This window comes from Anopheles bellator, chromosome 2 (genome assembly GCF_943735745.2).
Source record: "Anopheles bellator chromosome 2, idAnoBellAS_SP24_06.2, whole genome shotgun sequence".
Classification (NCBI taxonomy): domain Eukaryota; kingdom Metazoa; phylum Arthropoda; class Insecta; order Diptera; family Culicidae; genus Anopheles; species Anopheles bellator.
In genome coordinates this window covers 55,395,876-55,419,457 of record NC_071286.1, presented here as the reverse complement: position 1 = coordinate 55,419,457, position 23,582 = coordinate 55,395,876, and the positions used below count along the sequence as shown (strand labels likewise).

The window sequence follows — 23,582 nt, the reverse complement described above, 5'->3', positions numbered from 1 at the left end:
TTGATAATGTGGTGCCACCCCCGATCATCACAGCCTGATCATCTGCTTTTAGCTAATTGACACCAATGATTCTATTCGTACAGAATGCCCACCACTTCCTCATTTGCGCGCGCGTGTCTCAAACCTATCTAGACTCTTTCATTCTATTTATTATTAAAATTTTTCATATTCAATTTCTCAATATTTTTTTAATCTTATCATCACCATAATCAAAGCGTATGATGACAAGCACAGTTTCGACAGATTGCTCCACAAGATCCAAGATTTGACAGATACTACAAATACAACAAAATACAACATGTAACATATAACGTAACTACTGGTTTGTTGAAGTTAGACACAAGTTATACGACCTCTCTTATGTATGTATTCAATGTATTATGTATGTATTCAAAATATTATGTATTCAAAAATATTGTTGCATGTGTATTACGTCAGTCACTAGCGTTGGCGGTAAGAACAAACCCTTATCAAAACTCCTTTTCTGAACTCTGACAAGGGTTAAACCATCATCAAAAATTGATTAACATTTTACACGAGCTCAACTGTTAGAACCAAAACACTGCATATAACGTTAATAACGAACAGACTAGTCGTTGACGTTTTCGGAAAATCCCTCCCGTCATGAGGTTCAGAGTCGAACGTATTTTCCTTGATCCCGGCCCCTAGCGTGATCCTCGATTTAACCACGCACAAACAGCACGTACTACCAGCTGCCGGGTTGTTAATGGTGGTGGATAAAAATGCTTTGTTGGGTCGGAATATGCAATCACGTTGCCATAGGTCAATTACCACATTAAACCGGAAAACGGAATAACGGCTGGAAATGCGTAAGCAAGTTGAAGTTCAACAATGTTATTGTATTTAGTTTTGGGGGACTCATCATACATGTTCGTAAGTGTTTTCTTTCATTTCAGAAATTTTTTCTTAATAATTATAATTTGATGAACATAGTTGTTACAAGAAATTTAGATAATTATGACAACTATCCAATCGATCATTTTCTCTGGCGTTCTTCAACGTAGTGCCATTTTTTGATCCTCATTAAAAGGAAAACACGTTCTGCGTCTATCGTCATCAATTGAATGGATGTGTTTAGTATTTAGAGAGAGTATCCTGGGAATATTTTCGGAGAAACACCAATTTGTCCATGTGGGTCATATGGGAAAGGCAAGAGCCGAATGTGTCAATCAGCAAAAATTGAAAGTCATCCTCATTGGCCGTTTTAATCAAACGCAGTGTACTTCGAGGCAACCATTTCTGACGGATCGGTCTCCAACGAAGGACAATCGGACTCTGAACTGTAAATTATTTTATAAATGGTTAGCATAATGGTTGATGGTGTTAGGCAATTTATTTGAAATGTATGGTGTTTTTAATCATTGATTTCGGACTGATTTTTTTTTGTGTTTTACAAAATTGTAAATACGTATTCTCTTTCTCATGTCAATTTGCGTCATCGGTGGACACTCCTTCGTTTTGGTCATGTTTATTTTGAGCACAATTTTTGCCCCTTTTTCTAACCACCAGACATGGGGAAACCGTCAACAAACGAAACCGAAACCGTTTGTTTTTCTTTTTTATCATTTTGATGCGTGTGTGCACGCATACTCCTTGAGTGGTTTTGATTTGCTAAATTTAGCGTAATTTGTAAAATGGTTTTGCTACGATTCCACCCCGAGGGCATAGTACGATCTTCCGACCATATTGTGTTTTTATTTTCGTCCCTCAATGATGGCCCATAAAGATCCCATCGGGTGGTAAACAAGCTCATTTCCTGCGTTAATTAAAAGCTATTGCCGTTTTTGGTGATAATTTAATGTGTGTCACAAGTAATTTAGTGTTTATGTTTTGGTCGATGAGTGGACGGGAAACAGTGATCGATTATGGAAATATTCGCTAACGAGTTTGCCACCGCTTAGAGTAGTAAATCAGGTCACTGAGCTTCGCAGTCACCTAACTCCCGAATGATAGGGGGTCCGTTAATTCGATTCCGACCCAGTTCATGCAAGTGGTAGGTTGTTCCACAAGTGTCTTCAACTGATTCAGCAATTTTTGATCTAACTATATTTTGAAATTTTATAATACAAAAAACAACAATAATGTGCAAGGAGAATATCGTCGAATGTTCAAATTTTATACGTTGAAAGTTGAATTCAAATATGGAGCTTTTTCGATAATATTTCAAATTAAACTAAACTGTCTTAAGATCATAAAATTGCATATAGTGTAAATTGCACAGTTTCCTTGAAGTTGCTTCTTGAAACAGGGCTTTTTATGTTTGGGTTTGAATAGTTCAGTTAGGAACATTTGCTACCACCTAACCTACTGTATCTAACTGCGGCCTGCGACACCCGGGCCTGGTAACAATGCGGTCGTTTCGCTTCGTTTGTCAACAAACCGCCATCCACGCCAACCACGGGCCGCGTTTAGTAGTGGAATAAATTTTAAGCCCACCACCTAATGACCCAAGTCGCTTGACAATAACCGCTTGATGCGGCAACAAGTGGAGTTACAGAAGGTGGCAAACTACTGGGCCGGAAAAGCAAAACATCTGTTTCCATCATTCGTCCCCAGCCTCTGGTGGACCGATTCGTGATCTCGTGAACTACCGTTTTGCATAATCGATCAAGTTGTTTGCCTGATGATTAGAGCGATGTTATTCTTATCCTGTTGGTTGTTCTGACTACGACCGAAGAGGTGTCTAGTACTATTGTTCGTGTAGATTTCGTCAGTTTGAAAGTTTAACTTCCTGATCGACAATGGCACTCTAAATAGTGTTAATGGCATCGTCATGCGTATACTTTTTTTGGGGATTCATCACATGATCAACATTCATTTTCATCTGGTGACGACGCGACATTTGGTATGGGTCGCGTAATGAAAAGAGGACCCAGCGCCCATCTCCTAAGGCCAACCCGGAAAGTAATGCGTCGAGATCGATGTATGCTATCAGCAAAATGTGAAGCAAAGGACAAACAAACGTTGCTTGCCCTGGCCCTCAAGGGACCACCTCCAGGGAAAGGTGATTTCTACGCTCTAGGTTATTTCTGAAGTGAATGTAATCAGGGGCGCCCGTAGAAGCACGTGTCCCACACATACGGCCCTGGTCGACTAGAAGGTTTAACAGCGATAAGGTTGCTGGTTGGTGGTAGATCGTTGTCATCATTAGGTTTCGTTTACTAAAGGCGATGAATCCGGGTACTTAAAGTATCAACCCTCGGAAACCGGATCTTTTCAACCTATCAACCAGAGGATCTTATGAGACCCAATCAGATCGGGAAGACGATAGGGTGAACTCGCTGACCATTTCACTATCCTAGGTGGGGTGTTAATTACTTTCTAGAATTTACCATCTTAATTAGTGTCGGTTGGCGCATGTTTGACACACGAATGTCGGAAGGCGCCACGAACCCCGGACGGCCACGAGACACGCCTTTCACGAGTCGAAGGCGCACTAGCAGATGCAGATGCGATTGCCCTTTGGAACGTGCGGCCCGGGTTTGATTTGATTAAAAATAGTCGACGAACGTTGCGCTGGCGTTGGCGAAGGTGTGTGCTACGCTTGGGGTGTGAGTTATGAGTTCAATAGGTGGACTTTGATCACCTACGGACGACTTCAGATTCACATTCTCGCGATGGGTTCTAGTGATCCCGGCAATACAGCGAAAAACATCAAACGGATTGACGCCCTGATATGTTTGTGAATATATAACTTACTGCATAAAATTTGTTTTTTTCATATCAACGAATATATTTATAGTTGCCCGAAAGATTGCACTACTGTAACCGCATAGCTTTGGGGTCAGTTAGTAAGGGAACGCTGCGCAGCACCGTTCTGAACATTCCCCAATTTTAGGTGCAATCTTTTTTCCAATCAAAAGCGCCTGCAGGTATGCAACAAAACCTGTAGCGTTGTGCTGTGATTCTCTGCTTTCATAGTATTTTCGCTATATTTAAAAAATATTACAAACATGTCAATGATCTTAAATTTTACAAACAAATGGTACCGTGACTTTGAACTGAGTTGATGGTTTCAGTGTAAACTTTATTTATTTCTTCGAATTTATTCACTCCACGCGAGCATTAAAATAATAATAAAAGAAAAACAACGCACACTCGGGACGTCTGTTCGTGCCAATTCTCACATTTATATTATAAATTATACAATGTACAATGTACAAGAACCTAGCCTTAATCACGTATCAAGAATTCGGGTGCAAGAGCACACCCCGGAAAGGTTGGGGCGTCGCTTCGAGTAGAGGATAAATGGGCCACCAATTTAAGCTAGCAGCGAGTTGAGAAAACATTGCTAATAGTGTTCCTCTTGTTTATAGAAATACCCCTATGAGAAGGAGAAAAGGAGTGACACATTTTCTACTCCCGAAAGAGTGCAACATTTGATGAGCACCGTTCGAGAAATTGTTTGGTCCCGACCCTGTTTGGTCGCGAATAGATCGTTCTCCGTTTCGTGTAATCGTCCTATTGCTTAACGGTGTCCCGTTTTTCAGATTTGCTATGCGTGGAGCAGAGTTTGAAGCTTCCCCTTGTTTTTGTTTCCTATTGCATGCCAACAATCCTCTTGGCTTTGAACTATAAGAAGCTGGTGGCATTCGTTGGTGTTCTTCAGTTTTCCATCACGACTGGCACATGATTTTATTGAGTTTAGCCTTTAATCCTTTGAGGACAATCGTCCCATTAGTGGCCCATTTTGTCCACTTTGTCCTTCACACTGTCTGAAGAATTCTATTCCTTTAAAAGAAGTGAAAATGTCCTGGTTGAAAACATTGCTTTGATATTGTTTATGTTCATTCTTCGATTTGTCTAGAAGGAGTCGGGATCAGTTTGACGATGACTGATAAACTGAGAAAGCGTCAATTTGCTCTTGGACTAAGAAAACTCTAAGGAAAAGGCAGAGCAAGGAAACGGCAGACCTGGAATGGGCGCCAATTCCAGCGTCAATAGCTCAGTTGGGGTAGCGGTAGAAAATCGGGTTGTACGGTCTCTTCGAGAACCGCTCTGGCTGTACATCGGCTCGCAAAATAACCACTCCGGACGGGTTCACCTTCACCTTAATCTTGGTCTGAGGGCTCAGTATGCCGTAGTCGACTTCCTCGTAGAGATCCTAAAACGATGGAGATTTACGGAATTAGCTCAAGCTCGTTACGGAGAACTCCGTTAGCAGCCTTATCTGATTACTTCAACTCTGTAGCCGCTGGGCGAAATGAGGCCTAGTTCGCGCAGAGTCACGGCCACATCCGACGGTGTGCCGTCCGTTCGTCGGTTGACGAACGCGATCGCGTACGAATAGTACGTTTGGTAGATCGGGACGATTGGTCGGGACCAGATTTCTATTCCTTTGTGCTGTAAAAGCGGACCAGAAAATTAGAGATTTAAACAAATAAATAAATCACCCCGCAACCGTAGAATGTGTACCTTGTAGATTCTGCGACCCTGTATACCGAGCGGGTCCTGATCGACGGCAATGATTTTGCGATTCTGCAAGATGGCCTTAAACTCCGGTCGAATCGTGCGAAGATCAACAGACATCATCAGAGGGGCAGCCATAATAGCCCAGAGTGCCATCTGTGTCTTTGACTGCTCGTAGCTCAATCCGAAGTTTCCAATGATAAGCTAAAGAAAGGTGGAATGAAATTAATGTAACGAAACTTTGACAAACCTTTCGCTAAGATAATTGAGGAGAAATTCGGTGGATCTAGGTTACCATGTCGGGATCGTTCCAGTGACCCGGTCCAGCATTCGGGATGATCGCGTCCTGATTGTTGCCGTAATAATCGATGATGCTCTCGAGCGACGCCCACGAGTCCTGGATGTCGTCGTAGTTACGCCACAGGTTGCAATGCTGAATGATCGACGAGTAGTTGGGCTAAAATAGAGACAGGACAGCTGAGGCTTAGTGACATGTTTTTCGAATGAAATGGGGTGTCTGCGAAAGCCTTCCGGCTTTCAACCTACGTTCATGCCGGCATAAATCTGGTAGACGGGCCAGCTGCAGGAGTAAACCATCGGGCGCCCGGTCGAGTTGAGGTTTCGCCCAAACTCCGGATAGCCGTGGTCCATGTCGATCGGCAGCGAGTAGCAACCGTCCAGCTTCACGTAGTCCACGTCCCAGGAGGCGAACTGGGCGGCATCGTTGGCCGAGAAGCCCAGAATGCCCGGGTAGCCGGCGCACGTGTAGTTACCGTAGTCCTCGTAGATACCGAACTTGAGGCCCTTGGCATGCACGTAGTTGGCCAGTGCCTTCATGCCACTCGGGAAACGGCGCCGGTCCGCCACCAGCTCTCCGCGCGGGCCACGCGACTTTTCCAGCCAGCAGTCGTCAACGTTGATGTACTCGTAGCCCACGGCTGCGTAGCCTTCGCTTACCACCAAGTCGGACATCGTGCGGAATAGGTGCTCGCTGGAAAAGAAGTAGATAGTCGTGTTTCTGTTAGTGAGTTTCTGTTCGGTAATGGTTAAACTTTTGTGCATGTCACAAATTGTGTCCCAAGATTGCAGTTTCTTATCAGGTTTGGATTTGGAATATTTCATCCTCAAAACAGTACATCTAAACTAATTTCTACGATATAATAATTCCGCAGAAGGCTTACTTCTGGCTTACTCCAGAAGGCTGCTTCTCCTGGCTCGTGGCATGACTCCTTGTTTATTTGTAGTTATTGATTCATAGACAATCATTAGAGTTGCGACACGTTCCTTTTAGCACCAAGTTTTTGAATGCCTTAGTCAAATAATTTACTTTTGTTTGGTCAACCAAAACCTAACATTAAAAAAAAAACGATTGGACAAATGCATTTCCATTTTTAATATTTTTGTACTGTTGACTAACATACAGAATGCGCTTCGTTTTCTAATTATGTCAATTTCAGACAATCCAATTGTAATTTAATGATACAGTAATGTATATGGCATTTTAACGCTATTTAAAATGTGAATTCATCATTCAAGCGAAACCTTTCGAAAAATGCCACAAAATTGTCGTAGCTCGTTTCTCGTAGCTAATGGTACGTTTCGCCCACGGGCGATCTTGGTCCTCTTCTTGCGAGCGACCCACCATTTCGGTCGCACGCCATCCCGACATGTTCCGCGTTCAGCAGATGATCTTTATGCAGGCGTAAACTTTGTAACGCCAAACATGCACCCAATGCCCTCCGGTCACGCCATGCAAATGTGCTACAAATGAACCCCAAGGTAGGGAACGGGCGTGGAGCCGCTAACGCAAGGCAGCCTCTGCTAAAACGGCAGTCGTCTAGCACGCTTGCGGCATAAGCGCCCAAGAACGCATCGTGTGATCGTGATTTCCTGGATCCACGAGCCTCTCCAGTCGCGGTATATCGATGTATGGGCGAAGAATAGGTTGCGCTATAGGTCAGCCCGAGATGTTCCGCGATCGTCAGCACTGACCCCACGCTGTTAGCCAAACCGAAGCCCATTAGCCGAAAGGGAACGTCGTCGGTGTCTGTCGTCAGCCGTGGCGGTGGCTGACCTAGATCAGCGGCGGGTCGCTCGCGGAAGGCTGTCTAATTTTGTCCACTTCGCGTGCCAGTGTCGTCCTGTATGACTGGTGCGATTATCAAAAAAAAAAGACAGGCGACATGACCCTTTGGCCCCCAGGCTCTTGAATTTTTTTTCCCATCGAGCTTTAACCCCGCGATCAAAAGAAGCGATCGTGCGATCGATCTTCGCGATTACACTTCAACTTTTTGTCGGAGTCTGAGAAGAGTCTCGGTACGAGTTGAGTGTCGGTTATCTGAATCGAACTCATGATCGACGACAGCTGTGGCCCGATGAGCTGGCTTATTGTTTTTATTCAATTTACTCAACACCTCTCCGGGGGAGTCCTCCATGCCATGCCGGAGTGTTGTTTGACGTCGTTATCGTTTGGCCTTTCCGTTCGCCCATTTTATCTTCTCAAAAAGCACTTGTGGGGTTTGTTTTTTATAGTGGCGAACAGTTTGGCGACTCCACACCGGTTGGAAATCAGGCAGTGGGATTTTGTAGCCCAGCGTTGCGCACAAAGGAGGAGGATGTTGTTTTAGAACTGAGGCGACAATGAAAGGACGACTGTAAAATCTGTGTTTTGGGGGGGTTTTCTGGGCCCGTCAACGGGGTTTCTAACACTAAATCTAACTTGGGTCGCATTAATTATCAGCTTTCTGCTGCTTTAATGCTGTCAGTTTGAGATAATGCTGTCGAATTCGAGTAGTTTTCATCAATGAACGTTTTTTATCTGTACTTTACTTCTTAAACCCCACTTAACTCCAATGCAATCGGCTGTCTACTCAACCCGGGGGCGGTTAGTGTCAAATGCACATTGGCGATCGGCGTCTCCGATCGTTGCCAGCTCCTCTCGTGATCTTGATCCAATTTAAATTAGGGTCCCCTGCTAGCGCCTGCCCCAGTCGTCGTCTTCTGGGGCCCTGTTTACCTTCACTGAAGTGTGACAACTTGGCCGACCGTTGGCCGCTTAGTGCTTCTGTCAGCCGATCTTCAGCAGCTCATGGATGGCTCTTGAGTTGTTGAAGCACGAACTTCTTCAGGTTTGCAACAAGAAACACGCATCATCGCGTGAGGAACGCGCTCGTTTCCTGTGCCTATCCTGCGACCTGAACATGCGCAGTAGGTGGTACGTGGCCCTCCCGATGTGTTCAGGTGGTGATCGAAAATTGTAAAATCTAATTGACACGAGCCCTCGAGCGCGGCCATACACCTTTCGGACCGATGAGAAGATGGGGAAGAAGCGAAGCACAGATGTGTCTACACGATCAGCGACAGCATGCGTCGGCAGGTTTGCTGTCGCTCTCACCACCGGAGCAGCAGCAGACTGTGAAAGTGCTAGACGAACACCCTGGCCGAAGGGAGACGCGGCTGACGATTGCTTCGATAATTGTCCTCATTATGCAAATGAGCACCCATTTCCACAGTCTGTTAATTCCATCGATGCGCCGAACAGCGAACCCATCGCCGGCTGGTCAGTGACTAGAGTCATCTGGAAACTGTTGGTGACTCATCATCATCTGCCTGTGGACAACGAACAAGACGTCTCAGGGTGCGACTTATTGGAAGCTGGCAGACCAAGTGCCACCAAGACCTCCTCCGGTCGGTCGAACGTTGGAAAGGAAGCAATTATCCACAGAGAGTGCCAGGACTACTCAAGACGAGAATCTGCCACCGCCACCTTGGGAGCCGCCGATCGGAACGCGCGGTGGTCAGGAAGCGCGCGGATCGGATCGAATCCAATTACGGAATTTATTTCGTAAGTCCGCGTCCCTAACGAACTTGTGTTTGAGGGAGGAGGTTGGCGAAAAAAACCAAATTAGAAGCAAGCCCCAGCCATGCGAAGGGAAACTGGTCATGAAGTTATGCTACGAAAGGGCCCTTCACAATTTAAGCAATCTTCAGATCGTGTGCCGATGCCCTGTGATCGATCGCACATGATGCACCCTTTCGCAGTGGCGATCGCAAATTCTTTCCAACGCAACTCGTGCGACACTGTTCATTGGCCAATGAGCATCAACAATCGGGGACATCATGTGAACGACGAGTATGCTAACGACTAATGCTCTGTGCTGTGCTCATCGAACAGCTTGGGACCGCGAGGATGAGTGATGTCGATCGTTGCGAAATTGGAAATCCATTCTGATCGTTTGGGCTGGTTTTGGCAAGTGGTCGAGTTTTTATGCAAACAGTAGGGTGGTTATTAAATTTTACGTAAACTCTGCGGGCGCTGTTGGCCTGATTAGCTCAAACAATGTACCACAGCTGTCAGTGCTCCATTTTACTCGTGCTTTTTGAATCTCTCTTTCGTTGTAGCGCTTTCTTTGTATCTTTTACTGTTTTTCTGTTGTAATAAGTTAAGTAAAGTGGTCTCTTTTCCATGGGTCAATTTGGCGAAACAACGCTTACCGATCTAGGGCAAAGGTTTTACACTGATCAGTTATGGTTTGCTCAGACTTTGTTGTTTATCAATTTCAATTTTTTTTTTGATAATAGAAAGGATCGGAATTGTGGAATTTTTTGTCTCTCGTCTTTAAGCTTAACAAAATTCAATGAATATTAATTAATGCAGTACATCAAAAAGCATCAACAGTGATTCTAAACACATCCTACTATTTTTTTCGAAGCAACTATAATAGAATGATCTGCTCTGTTTGTTTGTTTTTGACGAATTTACAGACCAAACTTCTGAACAAAAACGAGACACTTGTGTACACCATACACATTTTACCATATTGCGGAATATTTGTTGAATCAATACTTTCTTTCGCATAGCCCATAGCCGAATGGATAGGCATAGAAAAGGCCTACAAACATTGCGTACCCCTTGTCTCGGTGGTCATTAGTTCGAATATCGGCCTTTTTTTGTTAAGTACAATTGGGGTGGTGATTTTTATCTTGCGCCATTACCTCTGCACGTCTATAATCAGTCCTGTTGCGCCATGCTATTGCAAAAGCTTGACATCTCTCGAATCGACTCGAAAGGAACAAAAACTGCATCTCGACGCTGAAGTCGTTCGAATCGAGAAAATCTCTTTCGAAAATTAAAACACCCATAAAAAGCTCACATGAAGGCATACCTTTAGGTAATAGAAATTGACCAGAATAATTGGCGAAAGTTTTCTCGGGTCACCGGTTTTTTTTTATTCTTCTTCCTACCATTTTCGATCGGTCAGTTTGATTTATGGTGGCCGCACACCACAAAGTGTCCTGATTTTTTTTTAAATCCCCCTCTGCACGTGGCACGATTCGCGCCGTTACGTTCGACTCCGTACGCAGAACGGCACGTGAGTGCGTGATTCGATCCAACCGGCGCACGAGAACCCACGACCTGGAGTCGGTTACATAATTATGCTGGGTGCTCTCGTTGCGTGCACGTTTTTGAGGTTGATCGAGTCCGGCGGCAATAAATTTTGTGCAGCCCGAACTATCCCAAAACGCATCTCACTTTCGGCTGGTGCTCGTGGCAACATTATGCGCGCGTGGCACCATAAAAAAAAGCCCCCATTTTCGGTGGTTATGTTGGTCTTTCGCAATTAGCATTTTCTCGACCCGAGTTTTGGCGCTTCTCAAATAGTGTTACAAAATAAATCAAACTTCGAATACTTCATTTTTGTTTCCCCCGGGGAACGGGGATTGGGCGGGAATTATAGAAGTATCGCCCGCCTTCCCGGTGGTGGTCGTAAAAAGCGCGGCAAAATATGATCCTCGGCGTGTCGTGACACTAGTTAGAGACCGTGGCGCGGTGCGAGGTTGTTTTCCCAACCCCCGAAGGCTTGACCTTTCGCCATTCACGGATTGCCCGTTACTCGCCGCGGAGGTTTCTTTATTGTGATGTGGAAAAAAATGGGAAGAAGTTGGTCCGTTCGATCGGGAACCGGGGGAAGTGAGTGATTTGTTTCCAAGCCTTGCGTTTGCGTTGCTGATTCATAAATAATGCACCTCCACCTGGTAGCAGTCTCTAATAGCAGGGCCCTGAAGTTACTGTGCACTGGCCACCGAGAGGCAGTCAAAGACCAGGCAATAAGCTTCCACCGTTTTGCGCTAAAGTTTGTTTTAAAACGTACTTTTTCTTAGCCATTTTCACAGAAGCCCTTGGCAAAAAGGCAATTCATTGGAGGAGTCTCGAAGTACCAGTGGTAGCTAGGGTTTATGAATATGCGGAACTTTGGCATCGTTGAGATTTAATGAGAATCTTAATGAACCTCAAACGGACGCCAGGTTGTGTTGGGGATCGTCGGGTTGCATATGGGAAATGATTGATGGTTGGCGCACGAGCCGCAGATCATAAATTGTTGCATCTCCTACTAAACGCACGGCAGGCTTTTGATGTATGGGCCATGGTCTCTCCACGTGCTGCTGGCTAAACATGATACTATCCTGCCAAACCACAGACTTTAACAAGCCCTATTTTATTGATTTGTATCGCTGCTTAACAGACGACTGCTTTTCATCAAGTTTTAAAACATTTCAACCTTTTTCGGACAACCTTGCATATTTTGTTTCACAAATCCGAAACTATAGCATCATGTCGGCGGCCACACTACTTCATTATGCTTGTATCATCGCTTGTATCTGAGATCAAACTCATGCAATATTAATCGCAACCGGTCGTTGAATGTACTTTCTCCAAACTATCGTTAACTAGCGGATGCGTTAAATTCACGGCAAATGCTGTTGACGGGCGATCGTTAATCATCAGCGATGATCTTTGTGGCTGGGCCGAAAACTGAGCGCCAAATTCAGGGCCATGGTCGTGCATTGCATAACAGCCATCCATTCCACGGCGGAAAACTAAAACCCGCGCGCAATGCGCGTTAATTACCCCAAAACTTCACGCTGGCCATGTCATCGGAAAACGGAAAAGGAAGGAAGAAAGCTTCAACATGTGCACCTGGGGCTTCAAAAACAACAACGGAAAAATGCAACATAAACACTCCGACCGACCGACTGTGAAGTCTTCGTTTCAACAAACATTTTCCTTCGCGTTGTTTTTCCGCGGACGTTATTGGCCATTTTTCTTTTTCGACCGCAACCTTTCCATCGACCGACGGCACCGACGAGTGAAATGGAATTGAAGGAGGCGAAAAGAGAGCATAAGTGTGGCATCTTTCTTTACCTCTTTTTTCTGGCTGCCTGTCGCATAGCTCTCGCCTGAAGTAACAGCCGTCCAGGGGGCGACCCCTTTGGGGGGTCAGCCCTTGTTTGGCGGGTGGTCAGGAAAAGTGCACCGTAACTGCACGCAACACATCGTTAGTGCAAATGGGGATTATGCTTTCCCGAGGCGGTTATGCCGTGTGCTCAGGAATGCACACCAAATCGTGGCCAGCGCAGAACGACGACGACGAGTGCAGCTAATTATCGTAAATGTGATTAATTATTGTAAAGGTGGAAAAAGGTTCGTGTCCGTGTCGATTACGAAAATGCTTTAATATGTTTTAACTTTTCGGTCACAATCGTTTGGACTGTTTCGTGATGGTTTAAGGACAAAATTAATCTGATAACTTGCAGCACAGTCCATCATTGACGTTTATAATAATCAATATTGTCATTTTCTATTATACTTGTATAATTTCAGTTCATTGTTTTTTAATGTGAAGTTTGGTTTTTCTCTAGTTTTCCGGCTTATTTTGTGATATTTTTCATAACATTAATTATTTTTAGGTTTCCTGTTGAAAACGCTCGTGCCCGGTTTTAATTTGACCATTTGCCCTAAACGATCGGTCGATTATCAAAAATTCGCCAGAAAACTTTTGTAACTAGTCGATCGATCGTAAAATTTCAAAAATCAGCTATAAAAGATTCGATTAATCTTTCACACAAAAAAATCCATTTCAATTATTCGTTTATTTATTTAGTATAAAATTGGACAATGGGCAACAGAGCCAAGTTGAAAAAAAACATAGCTAACTTCAAAAAGCTTGACGAATGGACAACTAGACAATAAAGGATCGTTGTGACCGACAGAAGTTTAAAAACCAAATACAGTTTCATTACGCAGAAAAATGTAACAATTTATAGAATCGTAACAGTAGCATTCAGCTTAAATAGTGCAATATGTAGAAAAAGGCCGTTTACGTTGTTGTCCACCCTACCTGATGCAGTTTTCCGGGTCGCCCTCGCAGTCCGTGTTGCAGCGAAACCGTTCCCAGGACAGCCAGCCCATCGGTGGTGTCCGGGCGAGTCCATTTTCAAGGCTGTGGATGTGCGATGGCAACAGGGCAACACTGAGCAGGGCCAGCAGGAGCACGGGACGAACGGTTGTGAAGCAGGAGCGCAGCATTCTTATAATGCTCCCCGACGTTCCTCCTTTACTTTTACGAAACGTCATTATTGAAGACTGTGGCAACTCGGCGCGACTCTGTAATGAAAATTACATTGATTGGTTGATGAGAATCTTTCACTTAAATTCAAATTGCAATTTATAACCAGGCAATAGTAAATGGGCAATGTTTTCGTTACAATTTGAAGTAGTTTTAGTATTATAGTTTTTAGTTGCGACCAAAATTTATTTATGCAACGATTAAACATGAATCTTAGAAGTCGCTTAGAATTCTGCGCTTTTGGTACAACACTCACTATATGACTTTTATTTGATTTACTAACTATTGAACTCATACTAACTGTTAAAAAGATTTTATTGTTACAAAACAAAACTTGCCTTGAAAATGTTGTTATAAATGTAGCTCAGCACTTCTATTAGTCACGCAGTTTACTAAATAATATTCTTGATAGTTCTTCTTCGAAACTACAACACAAAAACGGATCCAGTCGTATCTTTGGCGCCTTTTTTCCCCGTCCTTCCCAGGCTTATTCCCGAGTCCCAGTTACGCAAGTCGTGCCATACACGGTTCACTATAATTTCATCAACTACACCCTCACAGCGGGCAGTAGATTGGTACATTAGATATATTATAATTTAATTTATTATCCTTCATCAAACTCTAATTCAATATCCCCTTCGACGAACGTTAAAAGCAATTTGGCTCTAAAAACCATCGCCACGAAACAATCTCGTCCGGGTGACCGGCCACAGAGGCACAGCTCCCGTCCCCGGCAGCTCCGTAAAAGGGCTGTAGCAATTTTAATGAGCACCGTGTGATATGATAAACCATTTGCCGGACACTTTGGTCCCGCTGGACACTACGCCAGTGTTGGTGATCCTCCCACCGAATGAGAGGCCCCCTTACAGTAGGTGTCGAATATTAACGCCCTGGCACATGGCCGGCCGAACTTTACATAACCATGTAATCCTGGGCCCTGTGGAAGGGCGGCCCTCTGACTGACTGATCGTACGGCTTCGCCAAAGTGACGCCTTACACTAATGACGGGGGCGGTCAAGACTTGAGGGGACTTGGACTGCGCCGTGTAGATCTTACTGAGAGTTCCGCCTGCCAGCAACGACGGGGGTAAGATACCGGATACATCAAAGCGCAATTGACTCAATTGACACCTTCACTGGGGCTGCTGTCAGGAGGGTGCTTTAAGCTCCTCTAAACGGGACCTCGTACTCGGACGCCCCCCGCCGCATAATGATAGTGTCATAAAGCATCGCCGTCGACATTCCGTCATAAATCGTCATAAATCCAATCAGAAAGCCAATCGATCTCTCGGTGGCTGGATCTGACCGGGTTCACCGGGTTCACCGCTACCCGCCCGGTATGATTGAATCCCGTCTCCTGCGCCGATCTTGTGTCGATGGTAGCGGGCAATTTGAATACAATGCAGAAATAAAGTAGTTTCTTTGGCGTTCGTCGGTTCGCAGTTCGCTAAATGACGCCCACACGACGGAGGCACGCGGGTCGTACATCAATCACCAGCGCCCTGCGCCAGCAGCATGGCCAACAGCTTACCACTTTTCGGCAAACGCGGCGTTTTTGCCATACGGCCCCTTTCCGCCGATGGCTGTCACGAAAGTACACACAAAGTAGGTTCGTAATTTGATCTACGAGCCCGTAATTGGCGCATATCTGCCAGAGGCATCACAATGCCGAGTGGCGCTGAGGTGATTGATTCTCGAGCGGCTGGTTATGGTCGATTTCGAGTATTTACCGGAACATTTTATGACATTTTCTGGCCATAACGTCGATAAGGCGCCCCGGGACAAAATGTATGGTGCAAAACAACACAAAACACAAACATCCAAACGGGACACTTAAGCAAAACCTAGTCGCTAATACACGCGCTAGAATGTTGGACGAGAAGGTTCTGACGAGGTAAAAAGGATGCTTGCTTATGGACGACGAAATATACGTGAAAACGTGAATTTTGAACAGCTTTCTGGTCCAATATTTTAAAAACTTTCTGGGCTCGTCATGGCACGGGAAGATGTTCCCTTCCAGTTCAAATTTGTATTCGCCAATAAATTTGTACGGAAACTAATGATTTGGCAAGGAATTTGCATCTGTGAACGGAAATCAAGGTTTTCATCATAAATACGATGATGAACTGTACAAGGAAGAGTGCCTCAAAAAGCGAGTTCAACCATTTATTAAGTCACACAAAGGTCTGAACTCCGCCCAATCTAAAATTACTGGGCAATAATCGATAGGAAGTTGAAGAAGACTGGAAAGGTGCGAGATGCTGCAGAGATGATGAGAAATTGGAATAAATTAGCCACTGAGGTGGACCAGAAAATTGTGCAGAAAATTATCGCGTGCATTCCAAAGAAAGTTCGCGATTTCATCCGACGACCGACAGAAGAAATTTCTAAAATTCTTCTCTCAAAGTACAAAAAAATACTTTGATTTTGACACCTTGACATGATTCCCAACTCAAACCAACCCTAATTCAATCCCGTTCCGGATTCTAAGTGAGCCATGCTTTAAGACCTTGGAGCCATCAACAAAGCTAACCTTGATTTGTGATTTCGAGTGTAGTTCGCGGGATTAAATCGAATCAAGACATGCGATCCCATCGTTATCTGTTGCTGATCCAAGTAGTCTTACACTACACGCCTGGTTACTGAATACATATTGAATGGTGAAGTGCGCATTGTAACTTGATTTTGACTGGCATTACGAAATAAGCTCAAAACTGAAGTACGTACCTATGTCAGACGTCTGTAGCCGTAAGATCTCCCGGCACTACTTCCAGTCCAAACTCTAATCCTATTGCTTGTAATCTGTTTCTTTTCAGGCACAAATGGCATCAGTGAAGGTGAGTCACACGCAGAGCTACGAGCCATCGGCACTAAGATGCTGGGAACTCTCGCACCCACCAATTCTTGGTCGCTGATCGATTGTTCAAGATCATTTTGCGTTCGAGTAAAGCGCGTGCCCCGTTTGGGCTGCCCTCGAGCGAAATTGGTCAGCGCCACGGACTTTGGATCGCCGCAAATCGGAGCACTTCGTCAAGCACAGCTGGAGGAGTCCAAGGTCTTCGACGCTCAAGCCGGATGGAGGGTGAAATTGAGGTTCACAGCCTAATTCACCCCCTTATTTCTAGCCACGAAGGTCTCCGGCTCGGTGCCCTCTCTCGGCGGCACCCGTCTCCGATAGCTTGCTCCGTAGCGCTTGCTGAGGACCCTTCGGTCCTCGCGCGCACATTATGGGCTTAAGCGGCGGCAAGATTGGGCACGCCTTGAACTTTCCGGGGCGTTGTGCGCTAACCCCACAAATCGGAGCGTCCTCGGCGGTGGGCGCCACCATTTCGGACATCCCGCGGCGTCGTGGGAAATTGCGACACACTCGTCGTAAGCTCGAGCGCGCATCGTGTTACTGTGTGCCGCCGATCGACTCTTTATGAGCCTTCTAAATAACCTGAAATTATAACACTCTCACGACCAGGCGGCAATCAGAAAGGAAGGCCCTGTTGATTGCGCCCAGGCCAGAGACTCGTCGCGATCCGCTATCTCGGAGACGGTCGGTCCTACGCTACATGGCGGCGGTCGAAGGGCCGGTATCCATCGGCACGCCTCGTTTTGTGAGGCTCCATCTCGCGCGCAATCCATTCGGTTATGACATTTGGAGCAATCGTGGGGCCCAACGATCGACAGCAGCGCTCTAGCAGGCCATGAATCTCGGGCTAGGAACCCGCCGTTCTGACATTTAGCACATTACGACGCCGTAGACGCCGCCAGGGTAGAGCATAGATCTCACATAAATCATCGTGGTCGGTGTCTCGTAAAAGGAAGTGGCCCGGCCAAACGGCAAACGTGAGCTACGCATCCGGACTCCGGAGCCACGCACTGCGACACTGGTGTGTGACGTCACCTGAATTGCGCTGATTTCTTACTTCATTTTTAGCCGCAAGGGAACGGACCACAACAGAACGGTGTGTTATGCTGGTTCTTTTGCAACAAAGTGTATCGAGACTTGGCGGAAAGGGAAAAGCCTCAGATTCGATCGAATCTTAACGGTGACTACTTCGCGTACGAATTGCGTGAGAACTTCACATGCGCCGCACACGGTGAAGCAGGAAACGGAATAGCTGGCTGTTGACCAACCGGTCCTTTTTGGGCCGTGATAATTGTCTCGTGAACTACATTTTGTCCATTCACACACGCCCATGGTAATGCTCAACTCCTGCCGTCCGCGAAAGCTCACACTCGCGTCCCCGTCGGTCTTGGCGCAATCCTACAGATCATAAGAGGAGATCTTAGTTCTCAGGACGCTCAAGTTCTTGAAACCCCGCATGTCGCAAATCGTGTACGCACAGCCCGGCCTGAGTAGGTCACATCGTTGATCGGGGCGGACGTTGTTCACGGTCAACAATGCGCACGATTCCAAGCGAGCGAGCGATTATTGGGCAATCTTGAGTCTGTGAAATGTGCCCACAAATGTGGGTCCGCCCTAGCTGGCCTCCGGTCCGGATTTGAAGTGCAATCCGTGCGTGCGTGAGACATGCGTAAGAGCTCTGGGGGCGATAACCAGAACTCCATATCCGAGCCAGCTACGATAATTGTGCGAAGGTGAAGTGTGGTGGCCACACTCGTTGCAGGAAGGAACCAACGCCTCGAGGTCCGCTGCGCCTTACTTCCCAAGCTTTTCAGCAAATGTCCGCCCATTAGCGAGAGAGCATTATGCACACTTAACTCACCACACTCAGCATTGTGATCGGAGCAAGTCTCGTGCGGGATGGAGGCTCCTGCTCCTGGGAGAGTTCAGAGTGCACCGTTTTTCGGTGGAAGTGGTGCCCACTGTTGGCTTTCAATAACCACACTTCATCGGCCAAAGTAGGGCCCGTTACGGCTCGTTGGATAAGAGACCACCGGCGAGCCCATCAAGTCCATGATGTACTTGCACCAATTTGCTGAAGCCTTGCGTTGATGGCATTCGCGGTCGAAATGATGGGGTTGATACATTTGCAACTCAATGCGGACCACATGCCCCCTAGGACCGCAAGAGAGCGAGAAAGCCCTCGAAGGGCCGCTAGCTTCCGGCCAATTTTTCTTCCATTTCTCAACCTTGACTCTCGACGTCGACGCGATTCGAACGAGGCTCTGTTTGAGTTGGCGGCCGCGTCGGGGTGGGCTTGAAAGGTGAGCAATATTTTAACACGATTACCGCACAGCATAATAATGTTCGGTGCTAAATTAAACGGCGAACAGTAATTACCTTAATAAATGGCCGTTCACCTGGCCGTGTTGGGGTGACGCTCGCTGTTTGACGTTTGGGTTGGTCGGGCCAGCAACCCGCAATTAGTATTGTTCCCCGTGGCCGTCCGTGAGCCCCCCGATGCCGAGTGGGGCTGCCTTTTCGGGGTTGGACGGAGAACTGCCCAACAAAATAACCCTGGGTTCTGGGTGGAGCTCGATGCCCCAACTCGATCGATCGATCGATCGACTCAACTACATGAACCCCCAAACCAGAAGGTCCCACAAAAAGCCATAACCTTTTGCGTTGATGTGTTGATCTACTGTGGCCGCGTTTTCATACCAGCCCGCAACACCGACACCTCCGGCCCCAAACAATGGGAAAGCGATGGTGGTTCGCTTTCTTCGGGCTTTCCTCGTCGAGCGCCACCCGCTAATGGGCCCCTTGGCTTCACACGTGTGAACCGTGTTGTGATTGCGCAATCGTGCGCAAACACATATACGCGCGCGAGAAGCCCATTCGCTCTGATCTATTGCTTGTTCCGTGATGTGTCCGTGTGGCTGACGTCACACACAGCTGCTGCGACTGTGTTGCCGATTTTGAGTTCACTCCTCGGGAAGGGCTGGGACATGACACCAGACGCCAGAATGGGGTGGCGCAATCAAATGTGCTTTCGTTTGTTTACGGTTTTAATGATTTGACCTCGCGATTGTGGGGACGGCTTTACGGTGTCGCTACTTTATGGTCGTTTGTTTTGGAACAAAGGGTCAAGAACTGGAGCACTGGAGGAGAAACGTGTCTTCGTATCGGCGGGCCGGAACCGTAATCTTGGATATTGATCAACCCGCAAGCTTTTTTGTGAACTTCGATGGTCGATGCGGACCTTTTTTTGGTCAATTTAAATGAATTATCATTTTTTGCTACATTTTATTGCAACCAGTTCTCTGCGATTATCGTGATGCTTGGCGTCAAAAAGATCGGATTTGTGAAGGGACGATTCTTGGTTCAACTTCCTTGTGATGTTTTTGCATCGCATTTTCGTGATCTTTTCGTTACAAAACCGACCCATATCGTTCCGAAATCGTCGTATTCCATGTGACTTCTGGCTATTCGCTAAACTCAAGAGACCGATCACATCCGGACACCTTTTACAGTTCATAGTTGAGATAGGAGTCCAAACGAAGGAGTTGTTGAAGCCGATTCCTAAGAAGAACATTTCGAACCGATTCGAAAATTGGACCAATTGTAGACATAGATGTGTTGCATTGAGTAGGGATTTTTTTTAATTGTTACGACATACATTTAGAAGAATAAAAAAAGGTTTTTCAAGTCATGAGAAAATCTCCAACATTTTTTGGCCTCTCGTTGGATATCTCTGTCCTTCTGATGGGCGATTTCGATCTTTCTCGGCTTCTCGCTCCATTTTGCAAAACATTTCCAAGAAAGTGCAAATGACATTAACTAAACAAAATGTTGTTTTGTTTTAATTTAACCAATAGCTAAATTCATAGCATCTCCAAACTCCAAACATAGCCTTTCCGTTTCCAAACATTTATGAGCATGTCTTATTCTCGACACCTCTCGAACATATGCTAATTTAAAATGTTTTATGCACTCTCCTCGATCACCGATCATGTGACTGTTAGAACGGCGTAACGACTCAGCACACGCAGCACGAAATGCTCCTCTGCTGGTGGTGGCAGCATAACATGCAGCAAGTTATTTTAATTTGCCGCGACATTCCCGGTAACGGCTCATCACGGCGAGTAACCGGATGGACACTTTTGACTCGATGGCCATGGCCAGTAAAACCAAAGGCAACTAGGGCAGCCCATTGGAGAACTGTACCATTGCATTATGCATCTGGTGGCCGTGTCCCCGTGCAGCGGCACACTTTGGTGTCGCATTCAATTAGAACCAGCGAAAGATGTAAATGTCAAACTCGTTGCGTTCGGTGCTTTTGTAGCATAAAAAACGGTTTGTTTGAGTGCCACCGACGAAACCCCTTCTGGCGTGAGAATTCGTGTTATGTTGAAGGTGTTAAAAGTCCTTCGACATACAGCTCACCGTGGGGACGTTAAAAGCGGAGCGGAGTTTTCGTTTGGCTCGTTGGTTCACTGTTTATCATCGGAACGGTTCTCCCAAAAACGCTGTTTCCAATCTTCAAGCGCATCCTCTTGGCCGGATAGCGGTATATCTTTGATTATCGTACTAATTTATCACGTAATAATTTCACCGGCAGCCTGTTTCATCTACCGCCACGCGCAATCGACTCGTAAGTCCGGAAGCCGGAAACATTCGGTTGCGGCGGCCAACATAGAAAAGGCGTTACCAGGCCCACCAGTGAAACCTACCGATTGCTGCTCCGGCTTAACAACGATCGATCGATCTGATTGATATTTCACCTCATCATCAACGCGTTGGCGTTTGAGTGTGCTGTTTCGCCCGTTCGTATGCTAAATTTCCACATTAACGCATAACGACGCAACCCACCCAGAGGTCGATAAGATAATATGCTGCCCGGGTGAGGTGCCGGATTTGTGCTGGTCCTTTTTTATTGGGTGGCGAAACTCTGCATATCGTGGTCGGCTGACTTACACGACACCTGGTTCGATTCTTGTTGTAGTTAACGACAATCGCTGGGCGAAAGAGCGACAATTTGTAACCGGACCGAATGGATCAAGTGAATGCTTGACACGCCTCGTCACCCGGCGTCGGCCCATGACGAGAAAGCACCGTGACAGACACACACACGCGTACGCGGCGTTAGTGTGATAATTTATGCATCACATTGTTGTCACGTCGTTGTTCGCCACCGGGCCGGCCGATTGTGGCCGATTGCAATTCTTCGGCGTCGTCGATCGCTTTCTTTTCGGGCTGACGATCAACTGTTGTGTTGGGGTTGTACCATTGACTGTTGCCTGGCTTCCCGTTTCGGCTCCGGCAACATTAATGATCTCATTGAGAGGTGAGACCCTCGAACCCCCAGACATGGCCACGGGTTAAAAGCCCGACAGCGCAACATGGTCGTACGGAAACAGTTTCATTGCTGTGTGTAGTGCCCGTTAAGTAATCGAGATAAATCGCGAGACGGTGATAGGGCAGATAAGAAAAAGCAAGAAAGCAAAACAACTACAACGTGGACGTGGATCCATCTCTTCAGTGGTCAGTCGGCGAAGAGCGTAACCAACTTCGACCGAGTGCGATGTTTAGTAGTTGGCCTCCAAGCGATGATGATTATGTTCTGCTGCTCGAGCTCGAAGCACCTCGAAGTGATTCTAGCACACATTTTACCGCACGACGCATCGCACTTTAATCCGTGACTTCGCGAAGGTCCAATTCGGATTCCAAGCGCGTTGGCCGATTATAAAAAAACGGCGAAGGAAGTCGTGTGCGATGCGCGAAAGTGAGGGTTATGAAATTGAAAGTGGTGACCGCTGGTCCGCAGTGGGTGGGAGTGGGTGGGTGGGTGGCGAAACGGAAATGTGCGATGCGCCGTGGAACGTATGCTTCGCGCTTCGCGGCCGCGATAATAACCACGCATGCGCGCGCGTGCCGTTTGTGGTGTTACGCCGCCTCCGGAACGTTGGTATCACTCCAAACGGAAGCCACAACACCGTGCACATAGCACGCGCCAGCTTCCGGTGTGAGTTTTTCGAACGGTAAGCTGCCGATCCGGCATCAGTACGGACACATGCTTCAGCACTGTACAATTACTTGGACAGCAAAAGAATGTTTTCTTAGATGTCCTCAGTCATTTTGTTCAATTTTTCTAATTATTATATTATTCTATTAAAAATATTTTTGCGTAGTGTTTAGATACTACAATAATCGATAAAGTTGACATCGCTGAATCCATTGCCAATATTTAATAGTGGCTGTCATGAAAGCACGACACTACGCTACGATTCAGAAGATAAAGACAACATTGAAGAAGGAACTGAACAAGATCACAAAAACATATTTTTTAAGGTGCTTCGAGGATAGGAAAAAACACTGGCACGCTGGTGTATAATGATGGGAATGGTTTTAAAGGGGAAATAGATAGATATTCGTGAATATAGCAACATTTTTTTTTACAAAACCCAAAAGTCGCAAAAATGTTTGAACAGACCACGTACATATCATCATAAACGTTTCTGAAAAATTATTCAACATTCGTCCTAAGATACCTTATTTTCTCGCCAACGTCTTAAGGTAATTAATATCTTTAATTTAAGACTTTAAAATTAAAATTAAATTTTTATCTTTAATTTAAGCTCCAAAGTCAGTTAATGTTGCAGTGCTTCGGTACCAATGAGTTACAAAAAAAACGTAAAAAGATCATTCTGCAAAGTGCAGTTTATGTCTCAGAAAGAAAAAAAAACTTGAAGAATCTACTGATAATTGCACAAGAATACTTAACCTAGCTCCCTTCGGTTTTGCTTCCCAGCCCTAGTTTGTGCAACAAACATTTGTTAGGTCCTTTTTTCGCCATTTCCCCATCATAACGTTTCGAGCCGCGCTGTTGCAACATTCGTGAATGCGCGA

The 23,582-nt window shown here is 45.9% G+C and overlaps 2 protein-coding genes across 3 annotated transcripts in view; one reads left to right on the top strand and one right to left on the bottom strand.

The window, feature by feature from the left end:
* Positions 1-23,582, top strand: part of LOC131211534 (6-phosphofructo-2-kinase/fructose-2,6-bisphosphatase-like) — a 69,116-nt gene that overhangs the window by 2,182 nt on the left and 43,352 nt on the right. Inside the window, exon 2 of one of the 2 annotated variants that reach the window (XM_058205035.1) lies at positions 16,654-16,674. The exons of the other annotated variant lie outside the window; for it this stretch is intronic. Coding sequence (XP_058061018.1) covers positions 16,654-16,674 — 21 coding nt within the window. The remainder of the gene's footprint in view (positions 1-16,653; positions 16,675-23,582) is intronic. 2 annotated transcript variants of the gene reach the window in all.
* Positions 4,472-23,582, bottom strand: part of LOC131211535 (alpha-N-acetylgalactosaminidase) — a 52,974-nt gene continuing 33,863 nt past the window's right edge. Inside the window, exons 2-7 of the mRNA XM_058205037.1 lie at positions 13,611-13,876; positions 5,977-6,421; positions 5,726-5,887; positions 5,437-5,634; positions 5,200-5,364; positions 4,472-5,125 (exon numbers count right to left, since the gene is read on the bottom strand). Coding sequence (XP_058061020.1) covers positions 4,967-5,125; positions 5,200-5,364; positions 5,437-5,634; positions 5,726-5,887; positions 5,977-6,421; positions 13,611-13,846 — 1,365 coding nt within the window. The 5' untranslated portion in view covers positions 13,847-13,876 and the 3' untranslated portion in view covers positions 4,472-4,966. The remainder of the gene's footprint in view (positions 5,126-5,199; positions 5,365-5,436; positions 5,635-5,725; positions 5,888-5,976; positions 6,422-13,610; positions 13,877-23,582) is intronic.